Below are 25,390 nucleotides of genomic sequence, written 5' to 3' on the forward strand. Positions count from 1 at the left end.
TTCAGTTCCACAGTGTATATAAAATAACGTGATTGTGGGAGGCCATACTATGGCCAGACTGAGAAGTCAATCCTCTTACGGCTAGAGGAACATCAGCGACATTTCATACAATAGAATCAGAGCAAGCACACTCAAGTCACGTCTTATTTTCAGTGAACACAAACAATGAAGGCCACCAACACAGAGTAGATTGGAATGCAACATGAAACGTTTATATCTGTCACGATGAAGTGGAACAGTGCATAGTTCAATCCAAAGAAATTGTCCTAGACCCTTATCACATCAACTGCAACCTCAGTTATAGTCTACCTGACTCGCATAGTTCTGCCATTAGATACTTGCGTACCCGTGAACTCATACGCTCGCATTTGCACAACAATACAACTACAGAACGGACTATAACAACAATTCAAACTTCAGTTTACAAGTCTGTTATTATAATGGCACAGTGTTTTTATGGGTTTTTTTTTTAATTTGCTTTAAGTGTTATGACACCTGAAGAAGCTGTTTTGACAAAACATGTTGTGTGCTCCATTAAATTAATTTATCTATTTTCTCGGTTTCAGTGAGTCAAAAAAAGATGAACATATCTAATCACCCAGTCAAGGTATCTAATGATCATATATAATCTCTTATTTCTTGATTGCCGATTTTTTGTGCACTGCATTGTTATGGTCTTGGGTTATACACATGATGTCTTTTTTCTATAATTTTGAAAAAAATTTAAAATGTAATCTGATGAAATGAATTTTATTTGTATTTTTGTATTTATTTGTAATTATGTTTATGATTTCTGTTTGTAATTTTCATGTAGAAAGCAAAATATGTAATAAATTTAATTGTATTGAAAAATGGCAACATAAATACCAAAACAGACCATGATAGGTGTTTTACAGTACTTTAGCAGATCAAAATGCAAAAGCTTTTTTCAGACACCTGACAAATAATAGGCCAATCTGGCAGGAAATTGTTGATCAGAAACTAGTCATAAAATCTTAATTGTATTAGACAATATCTAGTATAAATTTTAAAGAGTAGACATTAGATGATCGTGAAAAGAATTCCATTCAGAAAGGTGACTATTTTTTTTTGAATTAGCATATGCATTACAGAACATTTCCAGTTTGAATAATTTGACTACACTAAAGATATATAGATAGACTGCTTGAAAAAAAGTCAACAGATACCCCATGGGCAAGGTGTTGTGTCGTTTATTTATGCAAATCACCATAATACTGTGTCTATCAAACATACTATACAATTGCTCTACGTATTAGCCTGGATTTTTGATCATATCTCCTTTTTAGACATAAACGAATTTATATTTTTTATTGACTGCACCAGTCTATGTATAATAATTTAATACACTATTCATGGAGACATTTCCAATAATCCAATACGTATTTATTCCCTCACTCTTTCAGACAGTCGTGGCCAAACCCTTCTACTAAACTTTATCCTCCCGCGACAAGTTCGTAAATTTTAGAGTGGTGGGTTTACGCTCTTAGTCAGGCAAGATTCAGTTTGAGGTAAACAATACATATTTATTTACAATGTTAAGTACAATACACAATTATATAAAATCACACTTACTAAAGGTTAAAATCATACATAAGGTTAAGATTGGGAACTGGATTCACACAAGCACTGCCTGATGCAGGCAAAAGTTAATATTTGGCAAAGTGCTAAATACAGTCTTCATGCATTTATAATCTTGGGGACACTAAGTTAAATTAACCTCAATATATGGTTCTTAGTTTCTCTCTTTACATTGCTATTAAAACCATTTAAGTAATTGGACATTTGTCTATAGACTACTGCATTAGTCACTTAAGAGTTCACAGGTTAGAATTGTCCTGACATTATACCCTTCTCGTATCTAAAGTTCTTCATACAAATAGGCTCCAAAACTTTAGTAACAAAAGTTTACATTACCTCCACTGTCATGGAATGGGTCTGCTGGTTAATACTGCATTAATGGTTCCTGAGGTTTGATTCCTTGCCTGGATCACGTGCAGTGTCAGATTCCTGCTATGAGGGCTATTCTCTATCTGCTCTATGGCTATCTTTGTCATCTGAGAATTTTAGGGGAACATCTACGACATAGCACCCGCTTGCAATGAAAGTGTTAGCTGCATCGCGCTGGAACTCTGTCCGTAGCTTCATGGACTGCCTGATTCAAATTTCCCACTGCCACTCATCCTCGCCTGCTGCACAGCCTGGAAACCACTACCTTGATCGGACTTCCTCATGACTATGAGTCCCGGGAAAAAAAATCCTCTCCCCCAGTAATCACTTATATTTTTCATTCATAGCCCCCTATTTTCTCCTGAAATCCTTGTGTGGCGCTATGCTATCTCGATCTCCGATGATGTCAGCATTTTTTTCTGTGGTAGGATTTACGGAACTGCTATTACACACATTCCTTTCCTTGTATTACGCAGCCTCGGGCGCTTACGCCAGCACATATCATACCTTTGGACTCACTCTTACAATTTGTTCAATGGAATATTCAAGTTAACCTTAGCTGAATGGTATAATACAAAATTTTGATCTTCAATTCACTTAAATAAAATTTGAATAACACATTACATCACTACATTGTTACACTTCTTTACCATTTTATAATCTGATATATTCTTAGTGTTATATTTCATTACCTTATATAATTTAACACATTTAATACATTCTAATTTGGTTTTGACGAAATGCAAGTATTTTCTTCTTTTAAATATTTAGTTTGCTGTGTTATGCTTGTTGAAATCTGAATGATTTGCTGATACTATGAGAGAAGACCATTCAGAGTTCAACAAAGGTTCCCCCTTTCTGATAAAAAAATTTGACGTTAAAGTAAATTTTTTTTTTCTTTTGTAGTCAGTCTTCCTTTGACTTTTCTTGCCTCCCTCTCAAGGTGTACTAAGTTAATACTTATCATTCTCGTGACATCCCAGCCTTCCGTTTGATGAGTACTCTTTAGGTCAGTCTGAGTTCTTTTTCTCTGTTCAATGGTCTTAGTATCTGTGGTATTTATCTTTACTGAGACTGCGTCTTCCTCAGGATCAACTAGAGTGCAGTGATTGGTGTTCCTCTCAATTGGTTTATCATAACTACTTCCTGGATCCTCCCTGTGTGTGTGTGTGGGTCCCTTCTGTATCTTTAACTTGTCTGTGCTCCACTACCTGATTACCCCCCTTCTTTTTTTGAAAATGGACCTTCCTCATAAAATAATCGCACCTAAAATTAAACTTCATTAGGAAATCATCCCCCAGAATTATTTCTAACTTAGAGCGGGAATCTTTCGGCAGGACTACAAAATTGTGCCAAACATTTAATCTCTGCTGGGGCAACCCTATTCTCAATTTAACCAACTTTTCTGTATGAGTAACTAAATTAGATATTCCTAATAGCTTGAGAGGTACTTTCAGATGCTTCACATATAATTCTAATTCCTTAAAACGTGTTTGAAATGATTGAAGCTTGTGATCCGGTATCGATCAATGCTCTGACCCTTCTGCCGCAGATTACACCATTTACAATAATACCCGGATCGCGGTTTTGAATTTTATTTACTCCTCCCTGTGTTTGCTTAGTGCAAAGATGAGTTTGAGCCTCTCTATAAAATTTTTCTTTAGCGAATCTTTGCCTGCCAAAGCAATCCCGAGCTATATGTCCCAATTTATCACAATTAAAGCATCTTAGGGTTCGTCTGTAGTTATCTCTTGCTGTGTCTCCATCTGATGACAGAGAAGAGTGTTTACAGTCATTAGTTGACAAATGTGTTAGCTTCTGCATGATAACATCCATTTTTTCAAGCATTGGTCTTTGCAGCTTCTCAAATTCTCTATGAATCAACTTAGTTGTCCTTTCTTCCTGAGAGGAAACGCTCTCCTGATCTTTCACGTACGCTGTTTCCAGCTTATTGATTACGTCATCCAGGTGTTCCAAGACAGGCCGTTGTAATACTTCCACTTCCTGCTTAATGAGTGAGCAAACTTCGCTAAGAGTAGGAGTGGTGGTGGACATTTGGCAAATTGTCTCGGATCTGCCCCTCATCCTTATTTCTCAGTCCCCTCTGTTTTCCCCCCCTTTCTAGATGTTCTCCCTTAAGATTCGGACCCTTGATGTTACTCTTCTCATCTCTTATCATGCTTACAGATCCTATTGGGACATATGTCATCTAGTAGCTATTCCCTCTCTCTCTCTCTCTCACTGCCTTATAACACTCATCTAAATTTGATGTCTTTTCTGTATGCACTTTCTCTTAGCTCAGCCTTTAAGCCTGTCCTAAAATGTTGGAATGCTGCCCAGTTGAGATGGTGTTGGTCAGTGCTAGAGGTACTCATTGTGTTGGCCAGGGCTAATATGGTTGTAATAATCAGTCACACTTTCCTTGTCTCTCTGCATCTCCTTTTGAAGCTTCCACAGATTTGGTCCAATGCTCCTCACTCCCAAGAATCGAGATATAAGGGCATCTTTAAAGATGTTATAATCTCGGGTTCCTTTCAGGATTGGTGAGGAAGAGAAGTATGTTCTGGCCTTTCCAACAAGCTTGCTGTGTAGCAGAATAAGCAGTTGTAGGTCACTCCACCGACTAATCCTCTTTAATTCCTCTATATACTCAAAGTATGTTAACACATCATCAGATTCCTCACCAGAGAACTGGGGAAAGACCTGCTGAGGATTAAGGGTCCTGAAGAATTCTGAATCATTCATTTCTGAAACGGTTGGGAGGTCATTATCCTCAGAGCTCTCTGGGACAAACATACTTGCACTTAGTTTACACAGTTGCAAATCTTATTAAATCAATTTTCCCACTACTATTAAAATTTTGGCTGACAAGCGGTCAATACTGACTCCTGTGATTCCCAATTATTAAAATTTTTTCTCTCTCAGGGGCTTATTCACATCCTTTCGGCTGCGCCATTTTGTTGTGTCATTTATTTATGCAAATCACCATAATACTGTGTCTATCAAACATATTATACAATTACTCTACGTATTAGCCTGGATTTTTGGTCATATCTCCTTTTTAGACATAAACGAATTTATATTTTTTATTGACTGCACCAGTCTATGCCCTATAATAATTTAATACACTATTCAGGGAGACAATTTCCAATAATCCAATACGTATTTATTCCCTCACTCTTTCAGACAGTCATGGCCAAACCCTTTAGATATACTGCTTGAAAAAAAGTCCCATGGGCAAGGTGCATTTTGCCATACAATGAGTCACATATTTGCAGCCAGTGTAAATTGGAGGAATATGATGCTCCCAAGTCAGTGCAACCGTGTCCAGATGAAATGGCTGCGAGAAGGGAATGGCCATTTGAAAGAGAAAGAGGCATTGTGTCATGTTGCAGGCCTATCTGTTTGACAGACTGTTGATAAATTGGGCTATCACAAGTCAACAATCCATGATACCATATTGAGATGGAAGCACAGGGAGTCAACTACAAGTGTTACCTTCAGTGGATAACTCGCCACACTCACCGAACATGACTAGAGAGTTCTATGAAGGATAATATGTAAAAACTGCCATTTGTTGGCTGACATGTTGAAGGCATCGACTGGAACATGAATCTGCACAAAAACATTCAGAACTGAGGCTCACAACATGGGTTTCCCTGGTAGAACTGTAATATTCAATCCCCATATTACCCAAACCAACATGCAGTGTTGTCTTCAGTGGTACAAAGAGCATGTAGAATGGGGCATGGAAGCTTGGAAAATTGTGTTATGAGTGAATCATGCTACATGCTCTACCGAGCAGATGGATGGATGGGGTGGGGGGTAGTGGAGGGATACCCAGTAAACATCTCTTACCAGAGTGTGTAACTCCAACTATGAAATTCAGAGGAATCTGTTGGTATGGTCCTGTGTTTTCCTGGTTTGGCCTTGGACCTTTCTTTATGGTGCCACGAACATTGAACTCTGAGCAGTATTTGAACATTCTGGACAATGCAGTGCTTCCTACTTTGTGGCATTTCTGTGGAACTGACCATTTGTCTCTTTCAGCAAGACAATGCACCGTGACATAAGGCTGCAGCTGTAACTGTGTGATTTGTGGGCATGAACATCACACTTAACTGGCTCCACAGAGCCCTAATTTCAACCCTATTGAACATCTCTGGGATGAACTAGAGCATCGGGTGAGGTCAAGGGACATCCAACTCACATCAGTCCAGGACCTCACTACATGCCTACAGGAAGAATGGTCCAAATTTTCCATTGATAACTATCGTACATGTGGGGAAAGTGTGCCCTGTAGGATTGCTGCAGTCATTGCAGTGAAAGGAGGTCCTATATCTTATTAAGGTGGATGCTATGGCTGTTTGTTCCTCACACTATGATTTCTGTTGACTTCTTTCTGAGCAGTGTATACGAAATAGACACCCTCTGCCAAAAATGGGAACAAAATTAGTTACTCAGATTTCCCTCTCGGTCTAAACAGTAGATTGAGTGAGAACAAGAAATATTCATTTCTTAATTTTATTATTATTTATATATATATTTTTCCCCAGTCACATTGTATTTTGTCTGCTTTGAATGGCTCAACCTTAAGCGAAATATTAGTGCTAAGTTTTCTTCTTCATGTATTTGTGTTATAATAATCCATTAATTATCATAGTAATGATAATTAGTATAATTCTTATAAATTATATGTTCATAAAGGTAGGACTTTCAGGAAAAACTTATAATAAATATATTATCTCTACAAGTGACTATTTATAGTTTTAAAAATTAAAATTTATTTCAACATTTGTTTTGTCCATCCATTCACATGCAAGTTATTTCAAGGCTTGCTGGATGGAACCAAACCTTTAGAAAAACTTAATTTTTTTGTAAAGGTTTTCTGTTCAAGGTCATCCCAAGTTTTGTCTCATGTTGACTATTTAAAGCATACAATGGGACAAAATGCGTCAAAGTTATGTATTGCAATAATTTTTCTTTGGCTGTATGACATCTAATAAAATCTAAATTTCTTAATGTAATTTGGATTTAAAATGTTCATATATTTCAAAATTGGAGAAGTGAATTTTTAGTTGTTTACTTTATTCAGATGATGCTGTTCTCTTAAATAAATCCAGAAGTTTTAGGATTCCTTAACTAAATTGAATAATTGCTATAACATATTTGGTATGAACAGTAAAAAAGACAGACTGTGAAAATAGGTAGGAAAAAATTGAATACATCAATTTCATCTGAATGTTGAACCTAATCAACAAGTAAAGCATTCAGGATGAAGCTGATGTATTCAATTTTGGATATTCACTGGATGGACTATTTAGGCACCGTTTTTAGTGAAGATAACATTAAAAATGGAAATATACAATAGATAGTCAGTGCTAGTAAGTGATGTGGGTGTGAGAGGAAACAATTGAATAACTTTGTATGGAATAACAAAAATTAGCCAAAAACATTAAAGTAGCAGTATATAGGATAATGTTTAAACTAGTTTTAAGTTATGTGTCTAGAGTACATAAGCCAAAGAAATGGGTTTGATGTTTTATAATGTTTGTCTAACTTGTTGAATTTTTACAAAAATGTTGCTGTCTTGTCACAAGACATCAGAGGGTCTCGCCATACAGGTTCAGGTTTCTTGGGGATGGGCTTGTAAGTGTCCAGGATGCATTTAAACTTCCTTGAAGTAATGCCATTCTGTAGTATGATGTATTGAATGGTGCTTAATTTTTTTTGGAGAGCTTGGAAATTGGAATAGACAACATGTGTTCTGTTGAGCAAAGATTTGAAGATGCTTATTTTTTTGAGATGGATGATGTGCTTAATCATATTTTATGTAGTGGCCTGTGAAAGTAGGTTTGTGGTGAACAGATGCAGCAAATATTCCTGTATTGAAAGGAGGACATACTGTGGATGACTAATGCTAATTTTCCATCCTTTTTTCATATTACTTCTAAGTCAGACTCAAAAGTATCTCTGCTTACCTTTTTAACCAAAATCAACAGCCTTCATCCATGCATCAACTTCACCATGAAAAATTAGCCTTCCTGGACATTCTTTATTCCCATATCCCTTCTGGAATACCTGCTACATCTGTTCACCATAAACCTACCATCACAGGAATGTACATTGCAACAAGATTCAGCACATCATCAATCTAAAAAAATAGGCATCTTCAAATCACTGCTGAATAGAGCATATGTTAATCAGCTCCAATTTCCAAGTTCTCAAAAAAGAATTGAGCACCATTCAAATCCATCATACTACAGAATGGCTTCACCTTCAGAAAGTTTAAACGTGTCCTGCTGGACACATCCCAGGCATCTCTGAGACGATTGTTAAGATCTTGAAAAAATACAATTTATTTTATGACCAATTAAAGACTTAATTCTGTATGTTAGTCAAGTATAATAGTTTAATATTTTAATAGTTTAATATCTGACATTTCACTGACTAATGTCTGTCAGCATTTTCAAAGGATAACTGGTAAGCAATAGAAAGTAACAAAAACTAGGAAACTAACCGACAATTCTAAAAATTATATAAAGTTATCACTGTGCGTGATAACAATACAATACACATGTTGCAAGTATACAACGTTTTATTTGTTGAGATATTTATTGTAATTTTCATGAAAATTTATTTCTTTTTGGTTAAATGATCTGATTAGAGTTTTCCATATATCTGGTAGGATTAGGCCTTGATTTTTATTTAAGTTACCTGTTGAATGGGTGAATGTTCTGAAATGGTAGTTCTCTTCTATGTAGGGCATATGACTCATATCCCATTCAATATTATGGTTGGTAGAGGCAAAGTGGGAAAAAAGGCCTGATATATCTTGTCTGTTATGTTAAATACATAACCTATTTGTTCTTTCTTTCTTGTTTTCAAAACTTCTAGATGTCTGTCTGATGTAATTGATACCGCATGAACAGGGTATGCTATAAACTCCAGAGTATTTGTAGAAAGGATGGCTATAAGATCATTTATAAGATCACCGAAAGATATCAGGCCTTTCTTCCCACTTTGCCTCTACCAACCATAATATTGAATGGGATATGAGTCATATGCCCTACATAGAAGAGAACTACCATTCCAGAACAACATTCAAAGAAGCTGCTACAGTCACCCATTCAACAAGTAACTTAAATAAGAATCAAGGCCTAATCCTACCAGATATATGGAAAACTCTAATCAGATCATTTAACCAAAAAGAAATAAATTTTCATGAAAATTACAATAAATATCTCAACAAATAAAACGTTGTATACTTGCAACATGTGTATTGTATTGTTATCACGCACAGTGATAACTTTATATAATTTTTAGAATTGTCGGTTAGTTTCCTAGTTTTTGTTACTTTCTATTGCTTACCAGTTATCCTTTGAAAATGCTGACAGACATTAGTCAGTGAAATGTCAGATATTAAACTATTAAAATATTAAACTATTATACTTGACTAACATACAGAATTAAGTCTTTAATTGGTCATAAAATAAATTGTATTTTTTCAAGATCTTAACAATCGTCTCAGAGATGCCTGGGATGTGTCCAGCAGGACACGTTTAAACTTTCTGAAGGTGAAGCCATTCTGTGGTATGATGGATTTGAATGGTGCTCAATTCTTTTTTGAGAACTTGGAAATTGGAGCTGATTAACATATGCTCTATTCAGCAGTGATTTGAAGATGCCTATTTTTTTAGATTGATGATGTGCTGAATCTTGTTGCAATGTACATTCCTGTGATGGTAGGTTTATGGTGAACGGATGTAGCAGGTATTCCAGAAGGGATATGGGAATAAAGAATGTCCAGGAAGGCTAATTTTTCATGGTGAAGTTGATGCATGGATGAAGGCTGTTGATTTTGGTTAAAAAGGTAAGCAGAGATACTTTTGAGTCTGACTTAGAAGTAATATGAAAAAAGGATGGAAAATTAGCATTAGTCATCCACAGTATGTCCTCCTTTCAATACAGGAATATTTGCTGCATCTGTTCACCACAAACCTACTTTCACAGGCCACTACATAAAATATGATTAAGCACATCATCCATCTCAAAAAAATAAGCATCTTCAAATCTTTGCTCAACAGAACACATGTTGTCTATTCCAATTTCCAAGCTCTCCAAAAAAAATTAAGCACCATTCAATACATCATACTACAGAATGGCATTACTTCAAGGAAGTTTAAATGCATCCTGGACACTTACAAGCCCATCCCCAAGAAACCTGAACCTGTATGGCGAGACCCTCTGATGTCTTGTGACAAGACAGCAACATTTTTGTAAAAATTCAACAAGTTAGACAAACATTATAAAACATCAAACCCATTTCTTTGGCTATGGTGAACAGATGTAGCAGGTATTCCAGAAGGGATATGGGAATAAAGAATGTCCAGGAAGGCTAATTTTTCATGGTGAAGTTGATGCATGGATGAAGGCTGTTGATTTTGGTTAAAAAGGTAAGCAGAGATACTTTTGAGCATATGTTTTGGAGCATATGTTAATCAGCTCCAATTTCCAAGTTCTCAAAAAAGAATTGAGCACCATTCAAATCCATCATACTACAGAATGGCTTCACCTTCAGAAAGTTTAAACGTGTCCTGCTGTAGTAAGCAATAGAAAGTAACAAAAACTAGGAAACTAACCGACAATTCTAAAAATTATATAAAGTTATCACTGTGTGTGATAACAATACGCGTGTCGCAAGTACAAAGTTTATTTGTTGAGATATTTATTGTAATTTTCATGAAAGTTCATTTCTTTTTGGTTAAATGATCTGATTAGAGTTTTCCATATATCTGGTAGGATTAGGCCTTGATTTTTATTTAAGTTACCTGTTGAATGGGTGAATGTTCTGAAATGGTAGTTCTCTTCTATGTAGGGCATATGACTCATATCCCATTCAATATTATGGTTGGTAGAGGCAAAGTGGGAAAAAAGTGGGAAACTTGTTACTTTCTATTGCTTACCAGTTATCCTTTGAAAATGCTGACAGACATTAGGTTTGAGTGGCTATTTAAAGAGAGTGCTGAAGCACTTCTACACTGCCCAAATTTAAATTAGAATGTCTGCCTTTCTATTGCCAAGATTTGGGAGAGTCTCATTCTCATAAATGGCAAACAATAGTATATTCCTCCTCCACCCTTCTTTTTTTAAAATATAATGCTATATCATTCAATTCATTATCTAAGTTTAATTTTATTCTAAATCTAATTGCAATCTTTTTTTTTTTTTTTTTTAAATTTTGTAACCACCTGCAATGTGGCATTCTGACATGTGGCTCAGCTCTGTAAATAGGATTAACATTCTTTGTTCTAGCTTTGCCTTGTGATTATGTGCACTAATTATGACCAGTTAGTTTCTGGTCGAAATATTTGCAGTGATAAAAAATTATTATTGATTGTTGTACATAATAAACTAAATTTTAAAAAAATACATGTTGTTATGTTGTAATTCTGTTTTTTGTTTCCAGCAGTGGCTTTATGCTTTTTAACTAATAGTTATCTGTGCAGTATTTGTAACAGTGTGATTTTATCTGGCCAATACTTTTTCCATTAGATTTGGAGCTGGGGATATTCTTCAGGTGTTGTCCTGGTTCGAATGGCTTCACTTGATCCTGCAATAGATGATAGTATACAAGAAAAAAGGTAAAATAAATTTTAATTAGGGTAAAGTAAAATAATAAAATGAACCTTAAAGTTATAGGAAGACTTGCCATAACCTGTTTTCATAAGATTAGCATTTGATTTTATTGAACTTAATGTAGGACTTTTTCATTATTGTTATAGTGAGAAATCTCCTTATTAAGTAGACATCTAGTTTTCCTAAAACAATCAAGTTTACTTTCTTGAAAAACCCTGCTGAACTAATGTGTCCATCATGGAAACAAATGAAGATCACCAAGTGCTTTTGGTGATGAATAGAAATGTCCTATGCTGGTCATCACAGTTCTGTTAGGAAATTCAAAGAAGCTTCCAAAAAGCTATTCATCCCCATCCAGTGTAACAAAAACCAAGGAATTATCTTGCATGAAGTCTAGTTCCTCGTTTATCAAAATTCTAAAATATGTGTGGTCAGATATGATGTGTGCTATATCTTTATACATAACAGTACCACTTGAATATGATTTTGCAATGCATTTAATTGTTGAACTGTTTGACTGTTGATTCTTTTACTATTGGCTTGTGTGTTGTAAATGCTTATTTTCTGACATCCTAATTAATTTTTGTATTTATCCTGAAGAAGTGTACCACAAAGTACACAAAATTGGTCAAGTTTTAAGCTAATCAGTTTTTTTTTACAATTACAACTAGCCACAAAGACTTAGAGAAGAATAAAGCATACTGAAATAAAGAGCCAAAAGGCTTCACTTCGGTGATGTAAAATTATTTAAATTAAGGGGATATTAAATCCTACATTATTTCAAAGCCAAATAAGAAACTCAAAGATAGAAATCAAAGAGTTTTATGCTGAATATATAGCAAACTATAAAAGTTTCAGCGAATCCTAGCGTAAGCTAAACACATGGTTCAATACTAGGGCAACTCGTAGCAAAGGTGGGTAAAGTTCTGATCACTATCCTTAGTATTTCCCATAATGTAAAACACATCTCCTAGGAGATGTATGATGTTATACATTATAGGGGAAGGTCACTACTCAGACCAGTTTCGACCTTTATTGAGGTCTCATCAGTGAGTAGGTAGACCTCGATAATACCAAGGTTGTAGTGAGTAGAACTTATATACTTTGCTATACGAGTTGTCAAAAAAGGTGCACCAATAAGTTGCTGAAATAAAGAGCCAAAAGGCTTCACTTCGGCAATGTAAAATTATTTAAATTAAGGGGATATTAAATCCCACATTATTTCAAAGTCGAATAAGAAACTCAAAGATAGAAATCAAAGAGTTTCATGCCAAATATATAGCAAACTATAAATCTATCTACCTTTTTTCTTCTATCTATCTATCTTTGAGTTTCTTATTCGGCTTTGAAATAATGTGGGATTTAATATCCCTTTAATTTAAATAATAAAGTATACTTTTTTTTTAACAAGTATGCAAATTTATTTTTGATACAAAACTTTCTAAGTTTTGAAAGTAATAGATAATATAAGTTTCAATGCCATTGTACTGCTTACATCTTGGTGTTTGAGTCTGTATTTTCTTTGCGAAATAAACAAACCCATTTAAAAAAATATATGCATTAACTTAATGCCCTAATTACTTCATGGTCTTAGATTCTTTTAATTAATGATTTCAATATTGATTCTCCTCAGTGATTAGTAGAAATCCATCGGAACTTCTAATGAGAGACTGATATATATAAGGAGGACCAGAAAGTAATCAATTATTTTTAATAGGTCATTTTTAGCCGATTGTTTTTTTCTTAAATAACATATAAATTATTAAATTTGATTTTTATTTAAATATTAGCATTACTTTTCTATTTAAAAAAATCTGTTTTTTTTTTTTTAATTTTAGATTATTATTTTTTAATATGGCGGACTTTAAAGTTGAAGAGCACCATTTACGTCATTGTATGCTGTTTTTGTTTCACCCAGAAAGAATGCTACCGAGGCTACCAAAATCATTTGCTCAACTTATGGAGATGTATTGAAGGTTAACAAATGTCAGCGATGGTTTAGGAGATTTGCAGAAAAAAATTTTGATCTCTCTGATCATCCTCGATCTGGAAGACCTCTTACTCTAGATGATGATGCTCTTAAGACTCTCATTGAATCATATCCAAAACAAAGCATACAAGAATTAGCAGAGAAACTTAATTCATCATGGTCAACTGTCCAAGAGCACTTACATAAGAGTGACAAGGTTCTTAAACAGGGTGTATGGGTACTGCATGAACTGTCAGAAAACAATAAAGCACAGAGACAGGCGATTTGCAATTCATTGTTGACCAGACAACAAAATGACCCCTTTTTGGAATGAGTCATAACTAGTGACGAAAAATGGGTGCTGTATAAGAATAATAAATGCAAAAAACAGTGGCTTTCTCCAAATCAAACTCCAATTCCAACACCTAAAGATTGACTTCATTCACAAAAGGTTCTGTTGTGCGTTTGGTGGGATATTCATGGAATTATTCATTACGAACTCATGGAACAAGGTAAGACTATCATAGCAGCCATCTACTGTGAACAAGTAGAGCGACTACATCAAGCATTGTTAATCAAGCGTCCTGCGCTTGTCAATCAAAAAGGGGTAATTTTGCAGCAAGATAATGAAAAACCACATTCTGCAAGAATGACTCGAGAAAAAATTAGGCAATTAGGATGGGAACTTCTACCACATCCTCCATATTCGCCGGATATTGCCCCTAGGGCTATTACTTATTCAGGTCTTTAGAACACAGCATAAGAAATAAAATCTTCCCTTCGCAAGATGATGTCCAAAGAAGTTTGATAGAGGTAGGCCAAGTATTATTAATTCTTGTGTTAAAAATCTGCTTTCTTCGACATTTGTTTTTCAAATACAAATTTACATGATTAAACACAAAATCATATAATCAAAACTGTGTTACCACAGCTTATACCAGTTTCTAATGATATCTCTAACATTTCCTTCACTTACATTGCTCAGTATTTGAAGGAAGGTTATCTTGAATGTCTTAGAATATTGTGTATTATCTGTTTAGTAATAGGTTAATGAAGATCTTATTTTGACCTGTTTTATCTTTGATATTAGTATGTTGGAAGCTATTAGGAATACTAGTCGGCGTCACCAGGAATTGAAAGTAATTTCAGTTGATGAATTTTGTCCTACAGTTAAAGATATTCAGAGTAGTTTTTTAAAACTGAAAGAACTTTGTACACCTGGTGAGTATGCATTGACAGCCTATTTTTGTTGTAGTTGATAAATGGTCTGTAAATTAGTATGTATGGTTTTTTTACATGGAGCTCAGAAACATAATTCATTTTTATTCATGAAATGATTCTCTCATAAACATGCATGGATTCTGCATATCTAGCCAAAAAGTTTTTAATAATTTTGCTTCAAATATAACTATTTATAATTAAGTTAAGGGGATAATAAATCCCTCATTATTTTAAAGCCGGATACGAAACTCAGAGATCGAAATCTAACTATTTATAGTTATCGCTGGCTCTACAGCCCTGTATGGGCCCTGACCTTAAGAAATTGCTGTCAGTCTTCTGTGTTCATTGATAAATTCCTCCATTTCTTCACTCCTAGAATCTCAATTTTCTGGATCACTCTATCTTTCCATCTCAATTTAAGTCTTCCAGTTTTCCTTCATTTGTTTCAGGATGTGTCTCATGTTTTTTTTTTCATTGCAGGTGGGAACTAACTTGAACCCCCCCCTCCCCAAGCCAATTTCTATGTGGAATTTTTAGAAAATCAAGCAGTCAGCAAACTATACAAAAACTATAACAGTTTGGCTATACTATGCTATGTATGTGATGTTTGCTATTTGGACTCATGGTTAAGGCAAATTAGATACAGTTTTGGTGCTCTTTAAACAGCCAACATCCAAAAATACACTTCACTGTAGAAAAAGAAACTAGCAACTCTCTCTCTCTCTCTCCCCTTCCTAGACACGCCAGTTACACCCTAAGCAATCGCACCTTACCCATCCCAACAGTACAGCATCCTTAAAAGACCTTATACATAGATTTGTCATTTGAACAAACAGCCCTGACTATTTGTTCAAATGACACAGCCCTTGATGCTGAATTTGGGTACCTTTGTACTTTCTTGTATGCAACAACATATAGGATCACAGCAAAACTATTCTCATCCCTTATATTCAGGGTACTTTGGAAAACATATGTAATGTTCCCCACAAATATAATCTCCATGCCACTTTCAAACTACACATCCAGCTAACAGTCCATTCTCCTAAGGATATGCCTGCATCTTCTTGTGCATCCTGGAGTGTATAAAGTTCCTAGTGCCTGCAACTTAGCCTGCTTTGAACAGAGTAGATCTGTTAACATCCACCTTGAGGAACATAAAAACGATATCTGTGATTATTAAATTAATACTGGCAAAAAAAAAAGTAAAAAAGTAAAACAATTTAAATCTATTGACTAGTTTAGTTCATCAATATTATGTACTTTTTCAGATTCATACAATAAAACAGATATAAATAAGTATTAACATGGAGATTTCTAAATAGCAAACCATTTTTTTTAAATTCTATAATAAATTTAGTTTAATCCTTTATCCAAGTGTGTGCAAACAAAGTTTGCGCCTGAAAGTATCTTCAGGACTGGGGTAAAGTGGTACAACACTGGGCGACAACTTGCAAAGGTGGAGCAAGCTACCAACTCTCCTATCTCAGTATCCCCCATAATGCAAAACACACCTCCTTGCAGATATGTATAATGTTATGCATTAAGGGAAGGGCCACTACCCAGACTAGTTTCGACCTTTATTGAGGTCTCTTCAGTGGGAGCCAGGCCCAAGTGGAGATACCAAGGCAGAAGCATTAGCAAGGTCATCTCCTCCTATAGGAGCTGCCAAACGGTGTGCCACATCTTTATTAAATTACTCTGGATTTAGAGAAAGATTATCTAAAATTATCTTTCTCTAAATCCAGAGTAAGTTAATAAAAAGGTGGCACACCGTTTGGCAGCTCCTATAGGAGAAGATGACCTTGCTAATGCTTCTGCCTTGGTATCTCCACTTAGGCCTGGCTCCCACTGAAGAGACCTCAATAAAGGTCGAAACTAGTCTGGGTAGTGGCCCTCCCCTTAATGCATAACATTATACATATCTGCAAGGAGGTGTGTTTTGCATTATGGGAGATACTGAGATAGGAGAGTTGGTAGCTTACTCCACCTTTGCAAGGAGTCGCCCGGTGTTGTACCACTTTACCCCAGTCCTGAAGATATTTTCAGGCGCAAACTTTGTTTGCATACACTTGGATAAAGGATTAAACTAAATTTATTATAGTCTGACCAAGTGAAAAATAAACTTTCAAAATTTTTTTAATTCATTCAACATAAGAAACATTAAATGAAGGAATGAGATATCATGAGCATAGGTCATTGTTATAGGATATAACATATTTTGTCTTATAGACCAATTCACCCATACATAGATTGCATATGTATGCTGCCCAGAGTTCATTTAATATCAGGCCTTGATTTGATTTTTATTACACTGGGTAGAATGTCGTATCATTTCACCAGCCGTTTTAAATATGCATACATATGGGGGGGGGGGCTGGAAAGTTCTGATATATACACTAGAACAAAAATGATATTAAAGCAACTGATATAACTCAAGAAAAAACATACTAGTAGCAGAGTTATGAAGGTAACTTATGTTCTTATATCCTCATATTTTCTTTCTTGTGGCTTTATTGGTTATTTTAATGTCATTGTGGTTTTATCGGTTATTTTAATGTCATTTTTGTTCTAGGTGTTTATCAGAACTTGCCAGACCCCCCCCCCCCATCCTCTCATAACCCTTAAATTCTATATATATATATATATATATATATATATATATGGTATTTTGATGATTTACCAATTGACTTGATGGTTTCTGTTGGTAGTATGAAAAGCCAATCCACATTTATGCACTTGATTTTTTTCTCCATATCTCTGACATGTTCTTTTTGATGGATTTCTCCAGAATGTCCCAGTGTCCAAACTAACAAACAGAAATTCACAGTAGAAGTACACAGTATTGCTATATGAAACTTGTCATTGATTTATTAAATTGTTTTACTTTTCATGTGGTTTTTTGCCAGTATTAATTTAATAATTATGAATACTGCAAGTTACAGGAATATAAACTCCATATATCTGTGATCATCTATATGGCAAGTCAGGACTGGTAGACCATTCTTTAGACATTCCTTCGCACAGAATTGAAATGGAAGAAGACAACTGTACTGCATAGAAATGTTACAGATCTGTGAGATGATTTTTAGAATCAGCATCAGCTATGAAGCATTCTCCCAACCTCAACAAATATAGCTGCATTAATTTGCTAAAGATCTGGAAGACTGTCATTCTAAGACCACATCTTGCCTGACTTTTTTTGAATTAACTTTGTTTTTATCTGGTCTCTAAAAACATGCATTCCTTTTTAGTTACAATTTGAATTGTTTCTACAAGCATCTAAATTACAAACTTTGTAAACATTAATGTCTTGTTTACAACATTTGTTATTTAATCTCTGAAAATGCTGTTTGGAAATCCCACAAATTATTAGTAAGTTCAATAAATTATTTTCCTTTGATGTTGATTATATCATTAATTACTGTTATGAATAACAACCAACAGCTAAGCCTATAACATACATATTCTGCAATAGGTTAGGACATCATACTGTGTTAGTGCTACAATAAAACTTTTGCTTTGTTTTCCTTGCATCTGCAGTATGTTGTCTGTGGGTAGGGATGTTTTCCGTTATACTCTATGTATATTATACTCTATGTGTTTAGTGCTACCATTTCTTTCTTTGTTTTACTTAGGTTGGTGCAGTACAGTAATTGTGGCAGGGGGCTGTTTTTTGCTGTACAGGTTCTTTTTCATTCAAATCTTTTGGAATAAAAGCATAAATGTTGTGAAATGTTGTGAGTAAAAATAATTTTATTCCTAATACATGTTATTAGGAATAAAATAAAAATGAATCATAGGTTTTTAAAGAAAGAACTGCATTTGTGATCTTCAACAACCTTCCTTTTAGCACATTCTGGATATGGGTGGATTTGCACAAGTGAGATGATATAATTAACTGGTAAATTTTTAACCTTTCAATTTTGGATGAATCTGCTGAGATCAATTTGTGAAGGATCATTTGGGTATCTTGCTTAAATTCTTTACCAGCTTATTTTATTTTTATTTCATTTTATTTTATTTAATTAATTATTTTATTTTTTTTTTTGCTCATCTATTCATACTGAGAGAACTTTATATCAGTGAACTTTATTTTTTTTCTTTAATCGCATCCTTCTCTTTTCCTTTATCAGCATGAGCTGGTTCATCATAGTCCATGAACTCTTCTGAGCCTTAGGAGTCTTCATTTAATGCTCCACAGCCTTCTCCATCTTTATATTTTTTTTTTATCATTTCTTCTCCTTTTAGATTTTGTTCCTTTTTTAGCTCATCTTTTTATTTCTTCTGTTTATCCTTCATTTTTTTTTATTAATTCATCTTTTCTTTCCTTTCCTTTCTGATCTTGTCTGAATAGTAAATTCTTTTGGATGACCTACTTGCTTTTCTGCTTCCTCTTCTCTATTTTTTTTTTTTTTCATATAGAGGTGTTTTGTTTGTTTGCATTTGGTCTGTCTGTTCAGTTATTATACTAAATTCATTACTATTAACAAATTTAGTATAATATGAAGAAGCAGAACTGTTTTGCCTAATGATATGCCTTCCATGGTTGACAAGGAAAGTAGCTTCAGCTGTTCTAGAATTTTGGGGATAATTTCTGGTTGATATTGTTATGCACCCTCTTTGGTAGACTGAATTGGAAGATCCAGAAACTCTTCTTTATTCACCACTGATATATGCTGTCCTGATAGACTCCACCAGTGCTCCTACTCTTTTGGTGAAAGTTTTCAGGAGATTAGTAGTAATGCAGTGAGACATAACGTTCTCATATCTTGCAGGGCATGAGATATTGATTGGTTTTTTTTTTTTTGAGAACTTGTCTATGAGAAATCGGTCAGCCTATTGTGCACTAGTACCATGGATGGGCAAGAACAAACTTTTCATATTTGACTAGAAGAGCTGTAGATTGTATTCCTTGGGAAACATGTGGTGGGAGACTGTTCCAGATGGCAGCAGAAAATATGAACTTTGTTCTGTGGGTTTGGAGTTGAACTGTGAGAGTATTAATTGGCTTTTAATAATACATACATACATGGAATATTAATAATACATACATACATGGAATATTAATAATACATACATACATGTGGATGGATTCAAGAGAGTGGGGAAATTATTGATGCCAGTTCTGATGAATAAAAGTATTTATAGATGGTGATTCAAGCAGTGCAAATTGAGCATCCTTGTGAAAAAAAGTGGGAGTGTATTAGTGATGGAGTATCATTAATCAATCTAACTTTTCTTTGCTGGAAATACTATACTGGAAAAAAAATACTGGATTCTGTATAGAATCCAGTATTTTTAGGAAGCTGTTAGGATCACACTCCCAGATATGAGAACAATATTGAATGCTTGGACAAATTTGTGATTTGTATGGAGGTCAGGAGCTGTTTGGAATTAAAATAATGCCTAGAGTGAAAGAGAACCTAATTTTTTGGATACGGAGGAGGGAGCAATATGTGTAATATATTTGTGCCGAGAGAGAGATATTTGAAGTTAGGATTATCCAAAGAAGGTAAATATCATCTTCAATAGCGATTTGGATGTTGTCAAAGGTAAGACTGGAAGAAAAGGGTTCTTTTTTGTAGGAAATAAAGTAGAACTGTTTTGCTGGCATTGAAGTTGACAGTGTTATCCATACCTCATTGATGAATATTTTAAAGTTCAGAGTTTAAGGTAATAGAAGTTAAAATGATTCTGCAGGTTGTGGTGGTTTGTGCATTGCATTGCAGAGTTTGTCAAGTGCAAAGGAGTGCAACATGCTGTCATCAGTAAAACTGTTAACTGAATTGGTCAGCTAGAGTAGATTGATTATGTTTAGAAGGAAATGGGTGGGTGAAAGAACAGAGCCTCGTGGGACCCTTGCATTAGTTGTGTAGTGAGAAAATAAGGAGCCATCCACATCACTTGAAGTAAGCATCTGGTCAGAAAGCTGACAACCCAATTTCAGAATTCAGGAGATAGGGCAAATGTTGGAGTCTGACATAGACCTTTATGTCAGACCAGGTTAAAAGTTTTAGAGATATTAAGGGCAACCACTTGAGATTTGCAAAATTTTTCCATGGTGTTTGTCCAGAGATGGGTGACTGACATAAGTAAATATATGAGTTTCTCTCGGGCATTAGGAGAGCAATAGAGACAGCAATGATTCCAAATTGGATACTCTTTGGCATGGTATACCTGAGCAAACGAATATGTATCAACCTCCCACCTTTGAGGTGAAAGGTGGCAAAGAGTGTGTAATTGGGAAAGCAGAGATGAGTAGTACTTGAGGAGGCTGAGATTTGAATCTGTCAGGAAAAGTAGGTGATGTTTTTTGCAGACTGGGGGTGGAAGTGAACATCATTAAGGTTGTTCACTTGATCACATACTGTATATTTACGAAATAGATTTCAAAAGTTCTGTGAAGTTTGCTATTAACTTCATGGCTCCCACACATTCCCTATGCAGCGTTCGAGTTCGGGTTTTCACCCTGGTTATTAGTAGCATTGGATTTTCTCTCTTGTATTCCTCTTTTTATAATTTTATAGTTGATTGTCAATACCCATCTCCATTTTGACTCTTTCCTTCCAGTTTTTGTCATAGTTGCCTTCTGCCCTTTTTTTCGTGATTGATACGAGTACAATCTGCTCGTGTAATTGTGGATCCAAAGCAGCGACACCTGACAGTTTTCTTGTGGTCGAAGTACATTTTTTGGTGAGCCTGTAAATGGCATCATTTAGTGTTGCATCTGTTTCTGAATAGAAATTCAGTATGATGTAAATTCATTATGCTTATTTTCTGTCTTGATCATGTCTTAAACTGATGAGGCAGTGTGGTTGTGAAGCTTTCTGGCATTATCAGCAGTATGCATGTTATCATTGAGATGCTGATAATAAATTACTTTGAGCTTTCTTTCTGTTGGATTGGTTTTCCAGGAAAAGGTTTTGTCAAGCATGATAAGGCATACTTTCATAATGCATGAATTGTTTAACGGAGGTGAGGCACAGAGGACAGAAAAATGACTAGCTGAGGTTGCTCAGGAGTTTGAATGTCAAGTCATTGATCTTGCACAGTTGACATAAGTCTAATGGCAACAAAAATCACATAGAAGGCTCTTTTTTTCTGTAAGGTCCAGCTTGCACCAAATTACTTTGAGCTTTCTTTCTGTTGGATTGGTTTTCCTGGAAAAGGTTTCGTCAAGCATGATAAGGCATACTTTCATAATGCATGAATTGTTTAACGGAGGCGAGGCACAGAGGACAGAAAAATGACTAGCTGAGGTTGCTCAGGAGTTTGAATGTCAAGTCATTGATCTTGCACAGTTGACATAAGTCTAATGGCAACAAAAATCACATAGAAGGCTCTTTTTTTCTGTAAGGTCCAGCTTGCACCAAATTGCTTTGAGCTTTCTTTCTGTTGGATTGGTTTTCCAGGAAAAGGTTTCATCAAGCATGATAAGGCATACTTTCATAGTGCATGAATTGTTTAACAGAGGGGAGGCACAGAGGACAGAAAAATGAATGACTAGCTGAGGTTGCTCAGGAGTTTGAATGTCAAGTCATTGATCTTGCACAGTTGACATAAGTCTAATGGCAACAAAAATCACATAGAGGGCTCTTTTTTTCTGTAAGGTCTAGCTTGCACCCTCGGCACTTCAGAGCTTCAAGTGGTCTGCCTGCAGTAGTGAGACTCAGTGCTTTGTCATTGCTCAGTTTTGTTGCCATCATCTTTGCTTCATGCTATAGTCATGGCTATATGTTCTATGCTGGCACTTGCTGTGACTGATATTAAAGTAGAGGAAATCCATTTTTTTTAATGCTCAAGGTACTTCTGGTTGGTGTAGTATTCTTTAGTCCTTTGAGAATTATTGCTGAACTTTCATTTGGAACAGAAGGTTTTGTAAATCACTTTTAAAATGGAAAGTGCTCTTTTATCAAGCCCGGTATGCCTGATCTCAACATATTCAAAACATTTAGCCTTAGGCATTTGCTGCCAAAGTGATCATATAAATCTCAACATAGGCAAAGTCTTTGCACTCCTGGATAATTCACCATATCTCAGTTTGTATAAATGTTAACAAAATTTGGTATGAGTGTCTTTACACTCCTTGTGAAGGTGGCCTCACCAGAAAACCAGTTGGGATCTTCACTTCAGACATCTTTTTTTATGTTACTGATTTTACCCATTTCGAGAATGTCTGGATAAGGATTTCATTGCTGCTTTCTATATATTCCATTAGAAATCTCAATTTTTACTCTTCTAACCTGGCTTTCTACCATTACAGAATCATTGTGCTACCTTGGAATGTAAGCCTTGTAACAGTTTATCCCTGGTTGCCACATCTTTAGTTATTCACATGTGACATCATTTGAAGCCATATGGTCACTTCCATACCTGATTGGGTTTTGGGAGTGAATCTTTCTGTTAGAAGAAGTGGTAGGGTTGCAGATGCCCTTTTCACAGGACATTACAATAGTAGTAGTAGAACAATCACAACCATCCATGCCCCTGCAGGATTCGAATCCTTACTCTCTTGGCTGGAGAGCAGATATTACTAATCAGTCAGCCATCCAGGCCAGCTGCTACATCTTTAACTACAACTAAATATTTTTCCTCTGCTGTATGGCAAGATTGAGTAAATCTAATTAGTCTCTATTATCTCTATTGAAACCTTAGTCATTTGTCTCGCTTCTTCACATCCTGGAATTTCAATTCCTAGAGTTTGCACTCTTGAAGGAATTGGTACTATTGTGAGTTGTGCCTCAAGTAGGACTGTATTTTAGTGGTACATTTACTTTGTTTGGTTTGTGACTATGCAATATGGTATGATATTCATTCCAGTTGTTTCTAATTACACTAAATACTCTAATTACTCTATTATTTCATGGAAGCCATGAAGAGGATGAGGAATGGAAAAGCGGTGGGCCCTGACAGAATTCCAGTGGAGGCATGGAAGGCACTGGGGGAAGAGGGAATTGACCTGCTGTGGGACCTGTTCATGAAAGTTTGCCAACAGGAAAATATACCCGAGGAATGGAGGGAGAGTACTCTTGTTCCCATCTACAAGGGTAAAGGGGATGCACACGACTGTAAAAATTTACAGAGGAATAAAGTTGATGTCCCACACAATGAAGATCCTAGAAAGGGTTCTTGATGGTAGATTGAGGGAGGAGGTGGAGATTGCAAAGGAACAATTTGGCTTCATGCCTGGTAGATCAACAACAGATGCTATATTTGGGTTATGACAGATGATAGAAAAATATCGAGAGAAACAAAGGGAGCTACATCTGGTATTTATTGATCTGGAGAAAGCATACGATAGAGTGCCAAGGCAAGAAGTCTGGAGGTGTCTGAGGGAGAAGAAGGTGCCGGAGAAATATGTCAGGTTGGTGCGGGAAATGTACAGAAATGTGAAGACAAGTGTTCGGACCTGTTTGGGACAGACAGAAAGTTTTCAAGTAACAGTTGGCTTGCATCAAGGGTCAGCATTAAGTCCATTTCTGTTTAATATTGTGATGAAGGTGGTAACAGAGGAGGTGAGAGAAGATGCACCTTGGACAATGTTGTATGCAGATGACATCTTGCTGTGTGTAGATTCAAGAGAAGAAGCGGAAACTAAACTGGAAAGATGGAGAAAAGTACTGGAAGAGAGAGGTATGAGACTGAGCAGAAGTAAGACAGAGTATATGTGTTGCGCAGTGGGCGATGGCCAGGAGACAGATCTGGAGCTGGAAGGAAATGTCATCAGGAAGGTAAGAGACTTTAGATACTTAGGTTCAACAGTGGAAGAAGATGGAGGAGCTGAGAAGGAAGTGGGATGCAGGATACAAGCGGGTTGGAGGAACTGGAGGGAGATGGCCGGAGTGTTATGCGATAAGAGGGTGCCGATCAATCTGAAAGGCAAAATTTATAGGACAGTAGTGAGGCCAGCTATGACATATGCTATAGAAACTGTGGCCCTAAGGAAAAATAACATCAGCAGGATGGAAGTAGCAGAGATGAGAATGCTTAGGTGGATGTGCGGTGTGACCAGAAAGGATCATCTGAGAAATGACTAGGTCAGGGGAACAGTGAAAGTTATGAACTTAGGAGCGAAAATACAGGAGGCAAGGTTGAGATGGTTTGGTCATGTGATGAGGAGGGAGGACGAATATGTGGGAAGAAGGGTCATGCAGATAGATGTGCAAGGAAGGCGGAAGCGTGGGCGGCCAAAGAAGAGATGGAGGGAGCTGGTAGAAGAGGACTTGAAGATGAAGAACTTTGATGTGGTGACAGCCCAAGACAGGAAGGTGTGGAGGAGACTCATAACAAACAGTGACCCCACTTAAGTGGGAGAAGCTGTAGAAGAAGAAGAAGAAGACTCTAATTACTGTATTTTTCATTAAATACAGTATACACTGACTCCGTGCTATTTTTAGTGCTATAATAAAACTGTACTTTGTTTTATTTACATCTGTGCAATGGTGTTTGTAGGGTGGAGATGTGTTTCACTATATAGTCATTTTTATTCTAGTACTGAACTACCAATATATAATGGATATGCAAACAGAAAGCACACAAGTCAATTTGTCTCTTCTCCTCAGGAATGTGTTAAGTAAATCATTTTATTAAGTT

At 35.8% G+C, this 25,390-nt stretch overlaps 1 protein-coding gene across 2 annotated transcripts in view; it reads left to right on the forward strand.

Annotated features, from left to right (window-relative positions):
- Positions 1-25,390, forward strand: part of LOC150100626 (myotubularin-related protein 12) — a 182,280-nt gene that overhangs the window by 119,323 nt on the left and 37,567 nt on the right. For both annotated transcript variants that reach the window (XM_090401152.1, XM_090401153.1), the window contains 2 exons: positions 11,524-11,612; positions 14,667-14,797. In XM_090401152.1, coding sequence (XP_090257278.1) covers positions 11,524-11,612; positions 14,667-14,797 — 220 coding nt within the window. The remainder of the gene's footprint in view (positions 1-11,523; positions 11,613-14,666; positions 14,798-25,390) is intronic.

This window comes from Typopeltis vanoorti, chromosome 12, assembly GCF_054136105.1.
Source record: "Typopeltis vanoorti isolate ZY-2024b chromosome 12, IOZ_Tvanoo_1.0, whole genome shotgun sequence".
Classification (NCBI taxonomy): Eukaryota; Metazoa; Arthropoda; class Arachnida; order Uropygi; family Thelyphonidae; genus Typopeltis; species Typopeltis vanoorti.